The 13,563-nt window shown below is 40.4% G+C and overlaps 1 protein-coding gene across 1 annotated transcript in view; it reads right to left on the reverse strand.

The window, feature by feature from the left end:
- ANKRD29 (ankyrin repeat domain 29) overlaps positions 1–12,913 on the reverse strand; it is a 46,622-nt gene extending 33,709 nt beyond the window's left edge. The window contains exons 1-3 of the mRNA XM_066578857.1: positions 12,770–12,913; positions 8,142–8,240; positions 7,938–8,036 (exon numbers count right to left, since the gene is read on the reverse strand). Of these exons, the coding sequence (XP_066434954.1) occupies positions 7,938–8,036; positions 8,142–8,240; positions 12,770–12,913 (342 nt within the window). The remainder of the gene's footprint in view (positions 1–7,937; positions 8,037–8,141; positions 8,241–12,769) is intronic.
- Positions 12,914–13,563: the final 650 nt, after the last annotated feature.

A 13,563-nucleotide genomic window follows, 5' to 3' on the forward strand; every position in this document is an offset into this window, starting at 1 on the left:
GATAACAAGCTGGATGGTCCCTGACCTCTTGAGTTTGCAGGACATTGTGTCTGTGATTTCCAAAAAGAATTTCAAATTTTGTTTCATCTGACCACACAACAGTTTTCCATTTTGCCTCAGTTGAATTTAAATAAGCTCTGACTCAGAGAAGATGCCGGCGTTTCTGGATTGTGTTGATACATGGCTTCTTCTTTGCGTGATACAGCTTTAACTTGCATTTGCGGATTGCACGGCAAACTGTGTTCACAAACAATGATTTCTGGAAGTCTTCCTGAGCCCATCATGCAATGATTTGCCTTTTTTAATGCAGTGACGCCTGAGGGCCAATAGATCTTAAACATCCAATATTGACCATTGGCCTTGTCTCTCTTGCACATGAATTTTCATGATATTATGTTCTGTAGATGGTGGGATATTCAAAGTCCTCACAACTTTACATTGAGGAATATTTTTCTGAAATTGTTTCCACATTTTTTAGATGCTGTTTTTCAAAGAGTTGTGAACTTCTGACCGTCTTTGCTTCTGAGAGACTCTGCCTCTTTAACATGCTCTTTTTCTATACAGTTATGTGACTTAGTGGAAAATTGACCCTCCAGCTGTTTTTCATTAGAACCACTTACTTTTCCAGCCTTCGCTTAACCCTATCCTAACTTTCGTGAGATGTGTTGCTGCCATCAATGTCTACATCAGTTAATTTTTTTAATGAAATGGAAAAATTCTGCGGCGGGATTTCCAGTAGAATTTCCGTCCGTGGAAGCTGCTATAGGATTGCATTAAAAAACACAATCCTATGCAGACAGCCGCGATTTGTCCGCGTGAAATTACACATGAAAAACAAATCGCGGCATGTTCTATTTCTGTATGGGTCTCGCAGAGGCCCGCACAGAAATGTCACTCCTGGGCCGCCGGCTCCGCTCTGCGCATGCGCCGGCTGGCCGGTAGCCAGCACACCAGAGAGCCGGAACCCCGGGAGAAGGTGAGACCCGCACTGGTCCCTGCAGGGGCGTGGGTCGGGTCCCGCTGCAAGAATTCTCGCAGCGGGATCCGACCCTGCCGTCTGCAGGCGGCTTTTCAATGTCTGATGTGTTCTATTGTAAATAAAATATGGTTATATGAGACTTTCAAAACCTTGCATTCTTTTTTTTCTTTACATCTATTTACATTTTATACAGTGTCCTAACTTTTTGGGAATTGGTGTTATAAACCATTACGGTTGTACTTGGCTAGTTACACTCTCCTGTACTTGCATCCTAATTATCACATGAGCAGTCATGTGACCACAGGGACCAATAGAGGCTGCTCCTTTTACTGTATTCTCAGTGCTATATATGGTAAATTCTTTTGCAGTTCTCTGAATGCTAATTAGTAGAATAGATGTTTTCACTAGTACCATGACTACCTGCTGGCACATGTGTAGGTCTGCAATGTGCCATTTATATTAGATATTTATTAGAAGTTCCATACACATTTTAGCCATTCACATACAATCTAATGTGTATGGGAATAGCTTTGTCACCCATTGTCTCCCATTGGAATGATAATGATAAAACCAGTTTCATTCTTCCTGTGTTACCTATGAGGATAATCATGAGTTTGGAAACTGTTCCTTTTGCCAATTGCAACAACATGTATAACATGTATACTTATTTAAAAGTACCCCATATTTCTATCTGGTTCAGTTGTCTCATACAATATAGACTGGTGAATTTTATATATATATATATATATATATATATATATAATTTGTCCTGAGACCTAAAGCATACCTGAGCCTTCAAAAAATGTTCAAAAGCACCCCGGGTCCTCATTGGCCGCTGTTTGCTCCTAGTTTGAGCTTTATCAATTCAGTTTTCAATGTAGATTTTTGTATTTTTTTGCTGCACTGCTGTTTACAATCCACCTGTAGGTGAAGACGTGGCCTAAGCCAGCCCTTCTGCTGTACTGTGCTGGCCGGGACTTCCTCTCTCACACTTCATAGACACTTCAAGGCAGCAACTAAACAGCCACCCCTCTGTTTTGTGTAGCAACTAGCAGTGTCCCCATATCCCTGTTATTAGAGAAGCTAAATGCCTAATGACAGGCAATGGACTGCAATGGTGCTGGAAGGGAGATCCCTAGTAGCAGGCACTTCAGACTTTATTCTCAGTGATGAAAGAAAAAAAAATGAATGCAAGTATATTACAAGATTGATTACAGGTATATAGGCTGTTAAATGTGCATACAAACGGAATATACAAATAACAGCAGTACTGGTCGGTCTACTCTGGTTATGTGGCACTAATACAAGATGAAACTAAAAATCTATCACAGACAAAAGGGCAGGACTTCTCAAAAGAGTGGCTTTTTGGAAAAGTTTCACCAACTTTGAAAAGTTGCATAATGTATCAATGATAATCCCTTAAAGAGTTCAATTACCATACATGGGAACAGGACTGGCATGGCTAGCCACTACTTCTAATAGTTTGTAGATTTAGCTTTGCTAGGTAATTGAATTACAGTCTTTCCAAAAGAAATAAAGCAGTTCCATTTAGTCAATTCTCTTGGATAAGAAACACTGGGCATGAAGTAAATATCTTCATGCTAGTACCTGAAATCCAGCCTCAGATGCCCTTTCACTGTCCGGAAATAAACGTGTGCATTAAACCGTAACGTGCCAATGAGCCAAGTCAGCACTTTTCTGAATGGGTGCCAGGCTCTCACTGAGCACAGATTCAACACCAAATGGATTCCATCTCCTTTCATAACACTTAACATATTGACTTGTTACCAAGTCGTAGAACAAGGCAGCCTGTTATTTATTTTTACAGGCTTTCTGCATCACCCCACGTGCACTAGTGACTTGTTCAAGCAGGATCACAACACCCAGTGATTCTGACAAGTTTCTAAAGGTTTATGTTAGACAAGGATGGTTGTAATTATGCATTTAACAAATATAATAAAGTCTTCTTGGATGCATTTTAAAGAGCATCTGTCACTGTTTTGTGAGTTAGACCCAACAGTATCTTATAATGGAATCTTATTGGAACACTTTCTTACTAATCTGTTGTCTTGCTTTGAGGACATTTTAACTGAAAGCAACTAAGTGTAAGAGACAATTTATATGGGGGATTTTTTTTCTATTAAAGTTCTGTCCAACTTTGTAACCAAGAAAACTTTTTTTTTTTAATCACAGACCTACGGTCTGTGTTAGAGAATTGCAGCATATCCCAGCATGTGCTATTCTGGTCCAATACACAAATGAGAGTAGGACATGCAATGTCCACACTCCCTCACATCGGATAGCACATGGATGGGGTGTCCGTTTGCAGTCCAATGCGAGTTGTTTCTGAGAATCTGAAGTATAACTTGCACCCAGCTGTCCGAATGCAGTGTGGCCTAAAAAATTCAGTGAATGACTGCTGATTCATCTGTTCAGTATATGGTAGTAAGGTCATTCTATTTAGTTTAATTACACTTGGAGGTATTGTATATGCATTTATGGTGGGAGAATTGATTTAGCATGGGGCTACATGAGGACAAATGGTGAAAAAACATGCACAGTGCTACATGATTTTGCCCTATCTTGTGAAGCTGCCTCTTTCCCTCTATTTTAATACATAATAAACTATGAATATAATACCAAGCATACAGAAAAAAAAACAAGAAAATGGCCCTGTTAAGGAATTATAACAGAAAATTGTGACAACTGTAAAAATTAGGAGCTGTAAAGTCCCTTGTAATGAATATACACCCTCCTACCAATAGTAATTGGACACCTACGGAGGAATCAAAAGTAGTATTTATTTTCATATATTAATACTTAGTAGGGCCTCCTTTTGCCGTAATGACATTGGATATTCTTCATGACATACTTTCTACTAACATCTGATGCACTTCAGCTGGTATTTCCCTCCATTCATCTAGCAAATGTCTTGTAAGATCTCTCAAAGAAGATTGACACTGTTCATATTTCCTGAAACAACGTTCCATTTTGTCCCAAAGATGTTCAGTAGGGTTCAGGCCGGGACTCTGTACAGCCAGTCGAATCGTGGAACATTCATATCCTCAAACGAATGTAAAAATGTGTTGGACTTGTGACAAGGCAACTTGTCTTGTTGGAAGTATTTCCAGCGTATTGCCACATTGTTGACAGCACAATATTGTATAGAATGTCAAAGTACATCTCCATATTCCTGGTTCTTGCCGTTACAACCAACGGGCCAAGACCATGTCACGTAAATAGTCCCAGGCCATAATAGAACCTCCGCTATACTTAACTGTTGGCACAACACACTCAGGCAAAAGGTGTTCCCCAGGCTCCTCCACATCCAGGTACATCCATCTGATTTGAAGATTCATCACGCCATAGAATGTTCTTTCATTGTTCAACTGTCCAATTACGATGCTCCTTGCACCATTGTAGATGGTCCGATGCATTGTGCCTTGTGATGGATAGCTTATATGCAGAGGCATAACCCATATTTCCAATAGCATGCCGTTCCCGTCACAAAATATGTTTAACACCTCCAAGGGTCTGCTTCTTATGCAGCATGGTTTCGGATGTATGACATGCTAATAAGTCACAATCCATTCTACTGATAGGGGTGTCCAAATACTTTCGGTAGAATAGTTTGTCTATAAAAGTAGATATCTGCTGAGAAACAAAAAGGCTCATACTAAATGATAGTCATCCAGGGTTCATATGCTGCCTGCAGCTTGTAGACTTAGAGTGATCAAGCCCAGAACTTCCAAATAAGTGTTCCTCAAATTAGTGTTCTTCGAGTGTTGCGTATAGGTCATGCTTTTGGGATTTAGTAGCAATGACTGATGCACTAACAGTAATTACAATACTTATATGGGCTTAAAGAAATGCTCAATACGTAAACTGTTGTGGGTACTTAAGGACTGTTCTAGATTTCATAATTTATAGATCAGTCCAAATATTCAGTGATAGCCTTGTTATATGATTTCTCCAGCAAGGACACTACGTATGACCAGCCACAGGTTGGCTTGCTGAAGAGTAGTATCAGCACACTGTACCCATTGTGTATTTTACTAGTTTAATCTCACAGGGAAGGAAAAACCTCTTAAGTTACCATAAATGCACAGTACATTTTACAGACAATATGTGTATTGTCTAATGATGTCCTTATTTCCAGTATACTGAGCAGAGAGCCCCCAGTCTATGGTGCGAAAAACCTAATATAACTGTAGATAAGTGAGAAAACAGGAAGTCTATACGAAAGCTACACTTGTTCTTATCGCTAGACCGATGATAAGAGCTTGAAAAAATAACGTCAGCCATGCGAAAAAAGAGCAAATAATGAGCAAATAAAGTTATAATAATGTGCCAAGCTTCAACTGAAATGATGCCATTATTTGGGGTCAATATTTTTATGCTATTTAACAGATCAAAAAAAAATAGTTTAACCCACTAGTGACCACCCATATGTGTTTTTAAGAAAGTCACTACTGCATTTTCTTCAATGCATACCTGTTTTAGGACGCTGCATCAAAACCTGGCAATGGTGCAGAAGCTCAGCTGTTTGATGACAGCTGAGCTTCAGCTCTAACAGATGGGATCAGAGTTAGCTGTAATAACAGCTGTGTCACCCCTTAGGTATCATGGTGAATAGCAACTGTGGCATCTAATAGGTTGACCTAGGGAGGTTGTAACCCACTGGCTTCTCATTATGCAGTGGGCTGCTGTGGCACCTGGAGGCCTAACAATGGCTTACCTACATGGTGGTCTAAAATAGATTGGTCATTAAAGGGGTTGTCCCGCGCCGAAACGGGTTTTTTTTTTTTTCAACCCCCCCCGTTCGGCGCGAGACAACCCCGATGCAGGGACATAAAGAAAGCTTACCGGAGCGCTTACCTGAATCCCCGCGCTCCGGTGACTTCTATACTTACCGGTGAAGATGGCCGCCGGGATCCTCTTCCTCCGTGGACCGCAGCTCTTCTGTGCGGTCCATTGCCGATTCCAGCCTCCTGATTGGCTGGAATCGGCACGTGATGGGGCGGAGCTACACGGAGCCGGCATCCTGCACGAGAGGCTCCATTGAAGAAAGCAGAAGACCCGGACTGCGCAAGCGTGGCTAATTTGGCCATTAGAGGCCGAAAATTAGTCCGAAACCATGGAGACGAGGACGCCAGCAACGGAGCAGGTAAGTATAAAACTTTTTATAACTTCTGTATGGCTCATAATTAATGCACAATGTACATTACAAAGTGCATTAATATGGCCATACAGAAGTGTATAGACCCACTTGCTGCCGCGGGACAACCCCTTTAAAGGGTAGAGATCAGGTCAAATACTTCGTGATGAATAGATGGATGAATGTAATAAATATTTTGCTTTTAGAATCTTTTATCATTATATATGAAAGAAATAAGAAGAGAATCTCCTCTATTATGAACTAGTAGAAAGCCCAATCCATGACAGCGAATGCAATATATATATATACTGTAAATATTCACGCTCAAGAAAATTATTCAGTGGAATTAGGAGTAATAGTTATAATGCAAAAGCATCAGCTATTCCAAATACATGAAATACTCAGGACAAACCAACGTGGAGGTCCCTTTGCATGTTGCCCCACTGACCTACTTTTGTAGAAACTAGCGGAATTTTTCAGAAACCTCCACAGGCTTTTCCTTTATTCTTAGCATATTTAACTACAATACAGTGATATCTTGGGTTAAAAGTGCCTCAGCTTACAAGCTTTTTGACTTGAGAGCAGTCTCTCTCCCGAATTTTTGCTCTGATTAAAGAGCAAAAACATGGGTTAAAAGCCGTGCTCTCAATGGGGCCACTGCTGCTGGCCCCATTGAAAGCAATGGCCTGCTGGCAACCCCTGCAGTGATTTTCGGGGAAGGGCTTTAAATATAAGTCCTTCCCTGAAAATCATCCCTAGCTGTAGTAAAAAATATTTACTCACCTGTCTGCCACTGCCGGGGCTAGGTGTGTCTAGCCGACGCTTGTTCTCCCTGCATTTTTAATCTCCACCTGCTGAAAAGCTTCAGAGCAGTGCAGGGAGCACAAGTGGAGGCTAGACGCGCCTGAACCCCAGCAGACAGGTGAGTATATATATTTTTTTACTACAACTAGGGATGATTTTCAGAGAAGGGCTTATATTTAAAGCCCTTCCCCAAAAATCACTGTGGGAGTGACAGTGTCCTATTGCTTTCAATGGGGCAACGCCATCCCCATTGAAATCAGTGGGAGAGCTTCGTGATCCGGAATAGATTAATGACTTTTCCATTAATTTCAATGGCGAAAATTGATTTGACTTACAAGTGTTTTGGGTTAAGAGCTCCATCACAGAACGAATTAAACTCTTAACTAAAGGCAACACTGTATTTCCTAGTAAACAACATTCTAATAAAGTTTGTTGTACAGAGTGGGCCGTGGAAAACTAGCCAGGCACTGCACCCTTATGAAAGCTGCTGTCTGAAAGAAAATATTTGGAATACAATAAACAAGTACGATGATTGGGTATCTAATATATACATATATTAACCTGATTTGGTGCGGTTTGTTATCAAAACAACTCTGCCCTCATGTGTATGCATCATGTGACTACAAGCTATGCCTCACACTCACTCATCATCACCATAGCATCTAAAAGCTGTCTAAAAGAAAAGTTGTTTTGTTGCCCATAACAACCAATCACAGTGCGGCTTTCATTTTACCCCAGCAGTACCCATACTATACTTCTCTCATTACCTTGTCAGACACAGTGCCCATTAAATGTTATAGCCCCAGTGTCCCCTTAACATTGCCAGCCACAGTGATTTCATAACATTCCAGAAGATACCACAGAGCTCATCTTGCTTTATGAACTACCACTACTGCTGTTAATTACTTTTTAATTACAGAATAGCATTAGTTTTTTAATGAATCACAAAGAATTAAATATATTTGATTTTCAGTCTTTAAAAAGAATATTTCTTACCCTAGTAATAAATTCTGTAGATGCACCAAATTCAAAAAGGAATTTCACAATATCATTGTGACCTTGCTGGGCAGCGAAGAACAAAGCAGTAGCCCCAGACTGCAAAACAATGGCAAGAAATTATAGATATATAGACACAAGAGCTAATTAGAGCCCTCTCATATGGACTCACAATTCTGTTTTTTAAACACACGATCTACATACATCTCTCTGGATATTAATATCTGCTCCTTGTAGTACTAGCTCTCGGACACATTGCATATTTCCAGAATATGATGCCACCATCAAAGCTGTAGCCCCAGTCTGTGAATATAAGAATACACAAGAAGAGAATACCATATAAAACTTGTTAATTTAACAAAAAGGCACATACTATTGTGATTTTTTAATGTCAGATTTTTTTCAACTTTGCGGATGAAGTTCTTATTTACTTAAGGAAAGCTTTGCTGAGTGATAATGGAATAAATTAGATCATTGTATAAATAAAGTTTACCCTAGTTGGCAGTGGACAAAGAACTTTTTCTTTTTTAAAGCTATGTTTTTGCCTGCCAGTTTGCGGGGGGTAATAGAGCGGTCCGTGCTGATTATGGTTTCTTAACAGAAAAAAATAGCTCTGCCATAGCAATCTTGCAGATAAACACCTAGGGGGCCTTTCACATGGTTGGAATATTTCTGCATTCCACAGCTAAATCTGCTGCTGCGTTTTTCCACTCCCATTAGCGGTATGTATACATGCAGATTTTGGTGCGGGAATTTCTGTGTTTTTAGCTGCAAAATGCGAAATTTCATACAGGCAAAATATTCTGCCTGTACAAAAGGGTCCTACGTGATCCAAGGGCTCAGCAAAAAACAGCATATATGTAAGCTTCATGGACTCTGGGGGAAAGTTTCCATTTTTTTGTGCAAGTCTCACTTAGGCTAATTTCTCATGGGCCGAGCATGATATCAGGCCGTGAAGCTTGGCCCGGTATCATGCTCGGGAACATGTGATTTCCCCACGGATGTGAGGCATTTTTATGTTAAAAACACCACATCACTTCAGAGAAGTAGCTTAAAGTCGCACCTGAGAATCAGCAAGTGTTTCCCATTGTTCTCAATGGGAACCTACGCATCATATCGCGTGCACCTCACACGCATACAATGTTTTTTCCTGCCCCATTGAAAACAATGGGCGAGGCATTCCATGGGAACGCCAAATGATAGGATATGCCTAATGGGATGCAGGAAAAAAATTGCTCCTGTATATGACCCTATTCAAAAATATTTTTGTGTGTCTTGGAACGCACAAATCTTGCACAATTTTCTCGGCCTTCTGAAAGCAGCTTTAGGGCTTCTTCACATTGGCGTGATTTTGTCCGGTTATGCGTCTGTGATCCTCTCAGCCAAATAACGGGGCTAAACAAAACCATTAATTTCTATAGTTTTGATTTCATTAGCGGTATTCTCGCCTGTTAATTGTACGGGTGAGAAAAGATAGGACTTGCCCCTATCTTTCCCATACATAGCTAATACTATGTGCGGCAAACATAGGGCAGGACCTATCTTTCTGCTGTTCTTCTCAAATTCACATGCTATGGCACGGAGTTTAAATTGCCCAAGAAAAAAAAATGTTTATGCGCAACCATGCTCTATAATGGCGAGCGTAGTTGCACATATGGCTGTGTATTTTTGCCCTCAGGCTGCTTTCACACCTGTGTTAGCGCTCAGTTCAGGGTTCCGTCTCTCTGCTTCTTTTTTGGAGGAGAGAACCTGAAATAAAACAAATCCATGCCGCCCCCCTCCTCTTTGACTTGGAGCTCCATTCTGAGTCAAACATTAAAACGTTTTTCTACTAAAACACTGCAGCTTTTCAGAATAGCACACACAAGGGGCAATGGGCATACCCGTCCTGGGTTCATGCTATCTGTGTTTGGGCAGCATGGATGCGGTGACGGTTACCCTTTAAACTTTCAGTGATCTGGTATTTCTGACCAGAATTTTAGTTTGACCGTATGTAACAATCATACATTCAAGAAAAATAGTAATAATGTTAAATAGAGCAATATACTATTTTGTAATAGAGGATTTTACAGCAGCTAATTAGCAGTGAATACAGTAATCATAAGTTATTGAATTTTGTGGGGAAGACGGAAATACAAAAAAAAGAGCTGAAAAACAGCTTCCAATAAAAACAAAAATAAATGATGAATTGTGGATCCTCCTAAAAATTCTTCTTCGGATAAGATGAAAAGAACATGGAGTGATATGGCTCCTGCCTACTCACTTCCTGTGGGGAACCCCGAAGGGCAGGACATTTATTATCAACTGTACTTTGTTCTCCTGCTCAGTGAGATTGTTCCACAGATACTTTACTGTCAGTCTGCAGAGAGGGAACAAGACAGCCAGTAAAGCTCGCTCATGTACTGCAGGAGATGATAACAAGAAAACGTGAGATTGGATGGGTGGAGAAAGTTTCCATGGCAGAGAACTTTTATGACTCATGCAAAACACGTTCTAAGCCAGAACTTTTCTTTCTCCTTTTCCCTTCCAATAGGTGTTTGTAAGAGCATGCCAGCAATCCTGCAAGCTACTCATTTTACTGAGGAACATACATGAGTCTGGAATCATATAACAAAAGCCTGAGACTTTTTTATGTTGGGATTAGAAGCTATTAGAACCATACTGTAAATGTGAAGTGTATCTAGATTGCATATATGTAGGGTATAAAAGTCAGACATTTGTAATGAAATGTTTGATCATTGCTCCATATGATTGTTATCAATAACCACTGGTTTCCATACAGGGAAAGTAAGTGTAAAATAGATATCTCATATAATAGTGTTATAGCACATGTAGCCATAGGATTGTTGCATCGATTTAAGCAGCATCTGGCATCTATTATATCATGCATACAGGTCTCGTTCTATGAAAATCATTTGATCGTTATGTTCGAGAATATTCCGAATTTCCTATGCTATTACATATTCACATTGTTCTGTTGGGGTTTTTTATGTAAAAAAAAAACCTGCCGCAACTATATTCACACTGTAAAGTTAAATGGGTATTTCCAGTCGTCTAGACATATCATAAGGTTGTAATTTGTGGAGGTCTGAGCTCTGGGACCAATCTGAACACAAAGAAAGAGAGGTCCATTTGGCAGTACTCCTGCACAGCGGCGTTCCTGGCCACCCACTGTGAAGGGAATAGCAATACAGCTCCATTCAAGTGCTGCATGTTGTAGATCCATGCACAGAGGGTGGCAAGGAACATCACTGTTCAGGAGAAGGGAAATGAAGAAGGCACAGCCTTTATCTTCATTCGGAAGATTGGGAGGGGTGTCCTGGCATTTAAACCGACAGTGATTAGGATGCCGTGGCATATCCTTTCCTATTTCCTACAGTAGGAAGACCTATTTAAAAACTTAGCATAAATATGAATTTTAAAAGTTGGATTGAAATCATTGGGTGCCTATGTACAGTAATACAGAAACTACAGCCTTGCTACACTCTGGCTAATTGGTGGATGTAATCCCATTCTATTAATACAGAATGGCTTAATAAGATATTTGAAAAATAGGTTTTCTAAACCCAGATATGTTCTTTAAATATATTGATCATATCAGTACACGTATACCCCCTGCCTGCATTAAAGGGGGTGTCAAGTTTTGAAATACAGTTTCATATACTCTATTAGGGAATTGTGAGTTAAATGTCAGGGTTTTCTGTTCTGGAATCTCTACTTTTGGCTAGAGTGGAGAACGGTTATAAAGAGTGTCTTATACTAGGTGACATGTCAGGTCCTTCATTACTTGGACAACTCACTGATGTCATTCAGTGTTTTGTAAAGATTAAAGGGCTTATCTGGGGCTTTGGGGTCCTTCACTTGGGATCCCCACTCGCCAGCTGATTCCCTGCACCGCTGTCAGTACTGGTAACGCAGATAGCAGATTACGTTGTTTGTAGTTCAGTGGCCCAAGGTGGTATTGCAGGTATAGCTCCTATTGAATTCAATGGGAGTTGTGCCTGCAGTCCCAATCTGGACTGCTGCAATGTTGGCAGCGATATCTGCTTCCATTGCTGACCACATTGACAGAGGTGCCAAACATCAGCTGATTGTAATAGATACTGAGGGCCGACTCCCTGACGATCATCTATTGATGACCTATTTTGGGGGAGGTCATCAATAGAAAAATTCCACAAAGTCTCAGACATCCTCTTTCATTTCCCCTGTAGTTCACTGCTGGGAAATTGAACACTTACTGACAGGTTTCCCCACAGCTGATCGCAGGGGGTCCCATTAGATCATTTTGTGATTAGCTTATAGTCAAGGGACTCTTCTAACTAGAGATTGTCCAAAGCAGAGAACCCCTTTAAGAGCTACACAGCCACAGGGCTGCTCAAACATACAATTATTATTTGTGACTCTGATTATAGTGTATTAATTTTTTGGGATTTTAGTAACAAATTTTCATTGGAAATCCCAGTAACAGCTGGCATTTACAATTCTGTCAGATGCTTCTTAGAAACAGACTGCAAACAAACATGTTTTAGTACAGTATAAGGAGCAACTAACGGAATTGAAAATGGCATGCGTTCTGTTCTGGAATGCCCTGGACTATACATAAAATGTTCAGCATTTGTCTCAACGTTCCTTTAGCCGTTTCCCTTATTCAGTTACTAGATTGCACTTTGCATTTCTTAACATACAAACAACCAATCTATTACAGTATCCTAGAGCCTTGAATAATATTGACGCTGAAGGAATAATAACAGGCCTGTTGTCTGGCCACTGTGCCATTCTGATGATGAAGATAGTGATCAGGAATTCTTGGCATACACAAGTGAAGGGCATACACTGTCTCTGCAGTCCACATCGACACGGCCACTGTTCAACAACAGCTGGAGTAACGCCAGGTTTCCTTTACGAGCGGCCCAGAAAGCAGCATTGGCAAGAGGCGTTTCCTTCTGTGTAAAATAATAGCTCCATATTACTTTCATGGCATCCTCATTTAAAAGGCAAACGAAAACACATCGCTCAATGGATTAACAGAACAATGGAGAATATATTTGGCAAACAATGGATGGTATTTGGGACCTGTCCATGTTGCCTTCATTACCCTCAGTGAAGTATTCATCAGTTAAAAGTAAACCTTGATAAACTTTTTGGAAGCTGAAATGTTCTTCCAAGTTCTTTAGATAACAGATCTCAACAGGTCCAGTGCTACCTCACGTGGGCCAGATCAGGCTTCACGCAGCCAGTAAAACCCAATGAGAAAAGATTTGTGTGACAGTAGAAGTAATAAGCTTGCATCTTTAAATATTAAAACCAATGAACGTGCTAAAACATGAGAACTATTTCATCTTGAAATTTCACACTGTTATGATGAACCTTTTAGATGTTAAAGTGATGAGAACAATGGGCTACGCTGCTCTTCTTTCTGGAATGAGTCATTATGGAAAGTCGGTTACCTGGATAGATAATTGAATTGCCCCCAGAATTACCATGAAAAGTGGTCTTCTGGAGGGGTGGTCCTCTCAAAAATTGTGAATAGAGATGAGCAAGCATGCTTCTCTGAGCTTGATACTCATTCGAGTAGTACTGTAGCATACTCGATGGTGCTCGTTACTCGAGCGAGTACCACGCCGTG

Source organism: Eleutherodactylus coqui, chromosome 9 (assembly GCF_035609145.1).
Source record: "Eleutherodactylus coqui strain aEleCoq1 chromosome 9, aEleCoq1.hap1, whole genome shotgun sequence".
Lineage (NCBI taxonomy): Eukaryota > Metazoa > Chordata > Amphibia > Anura > Eleutherodactylidae > Eleutherodactylus > Eleutherodactylus coqui.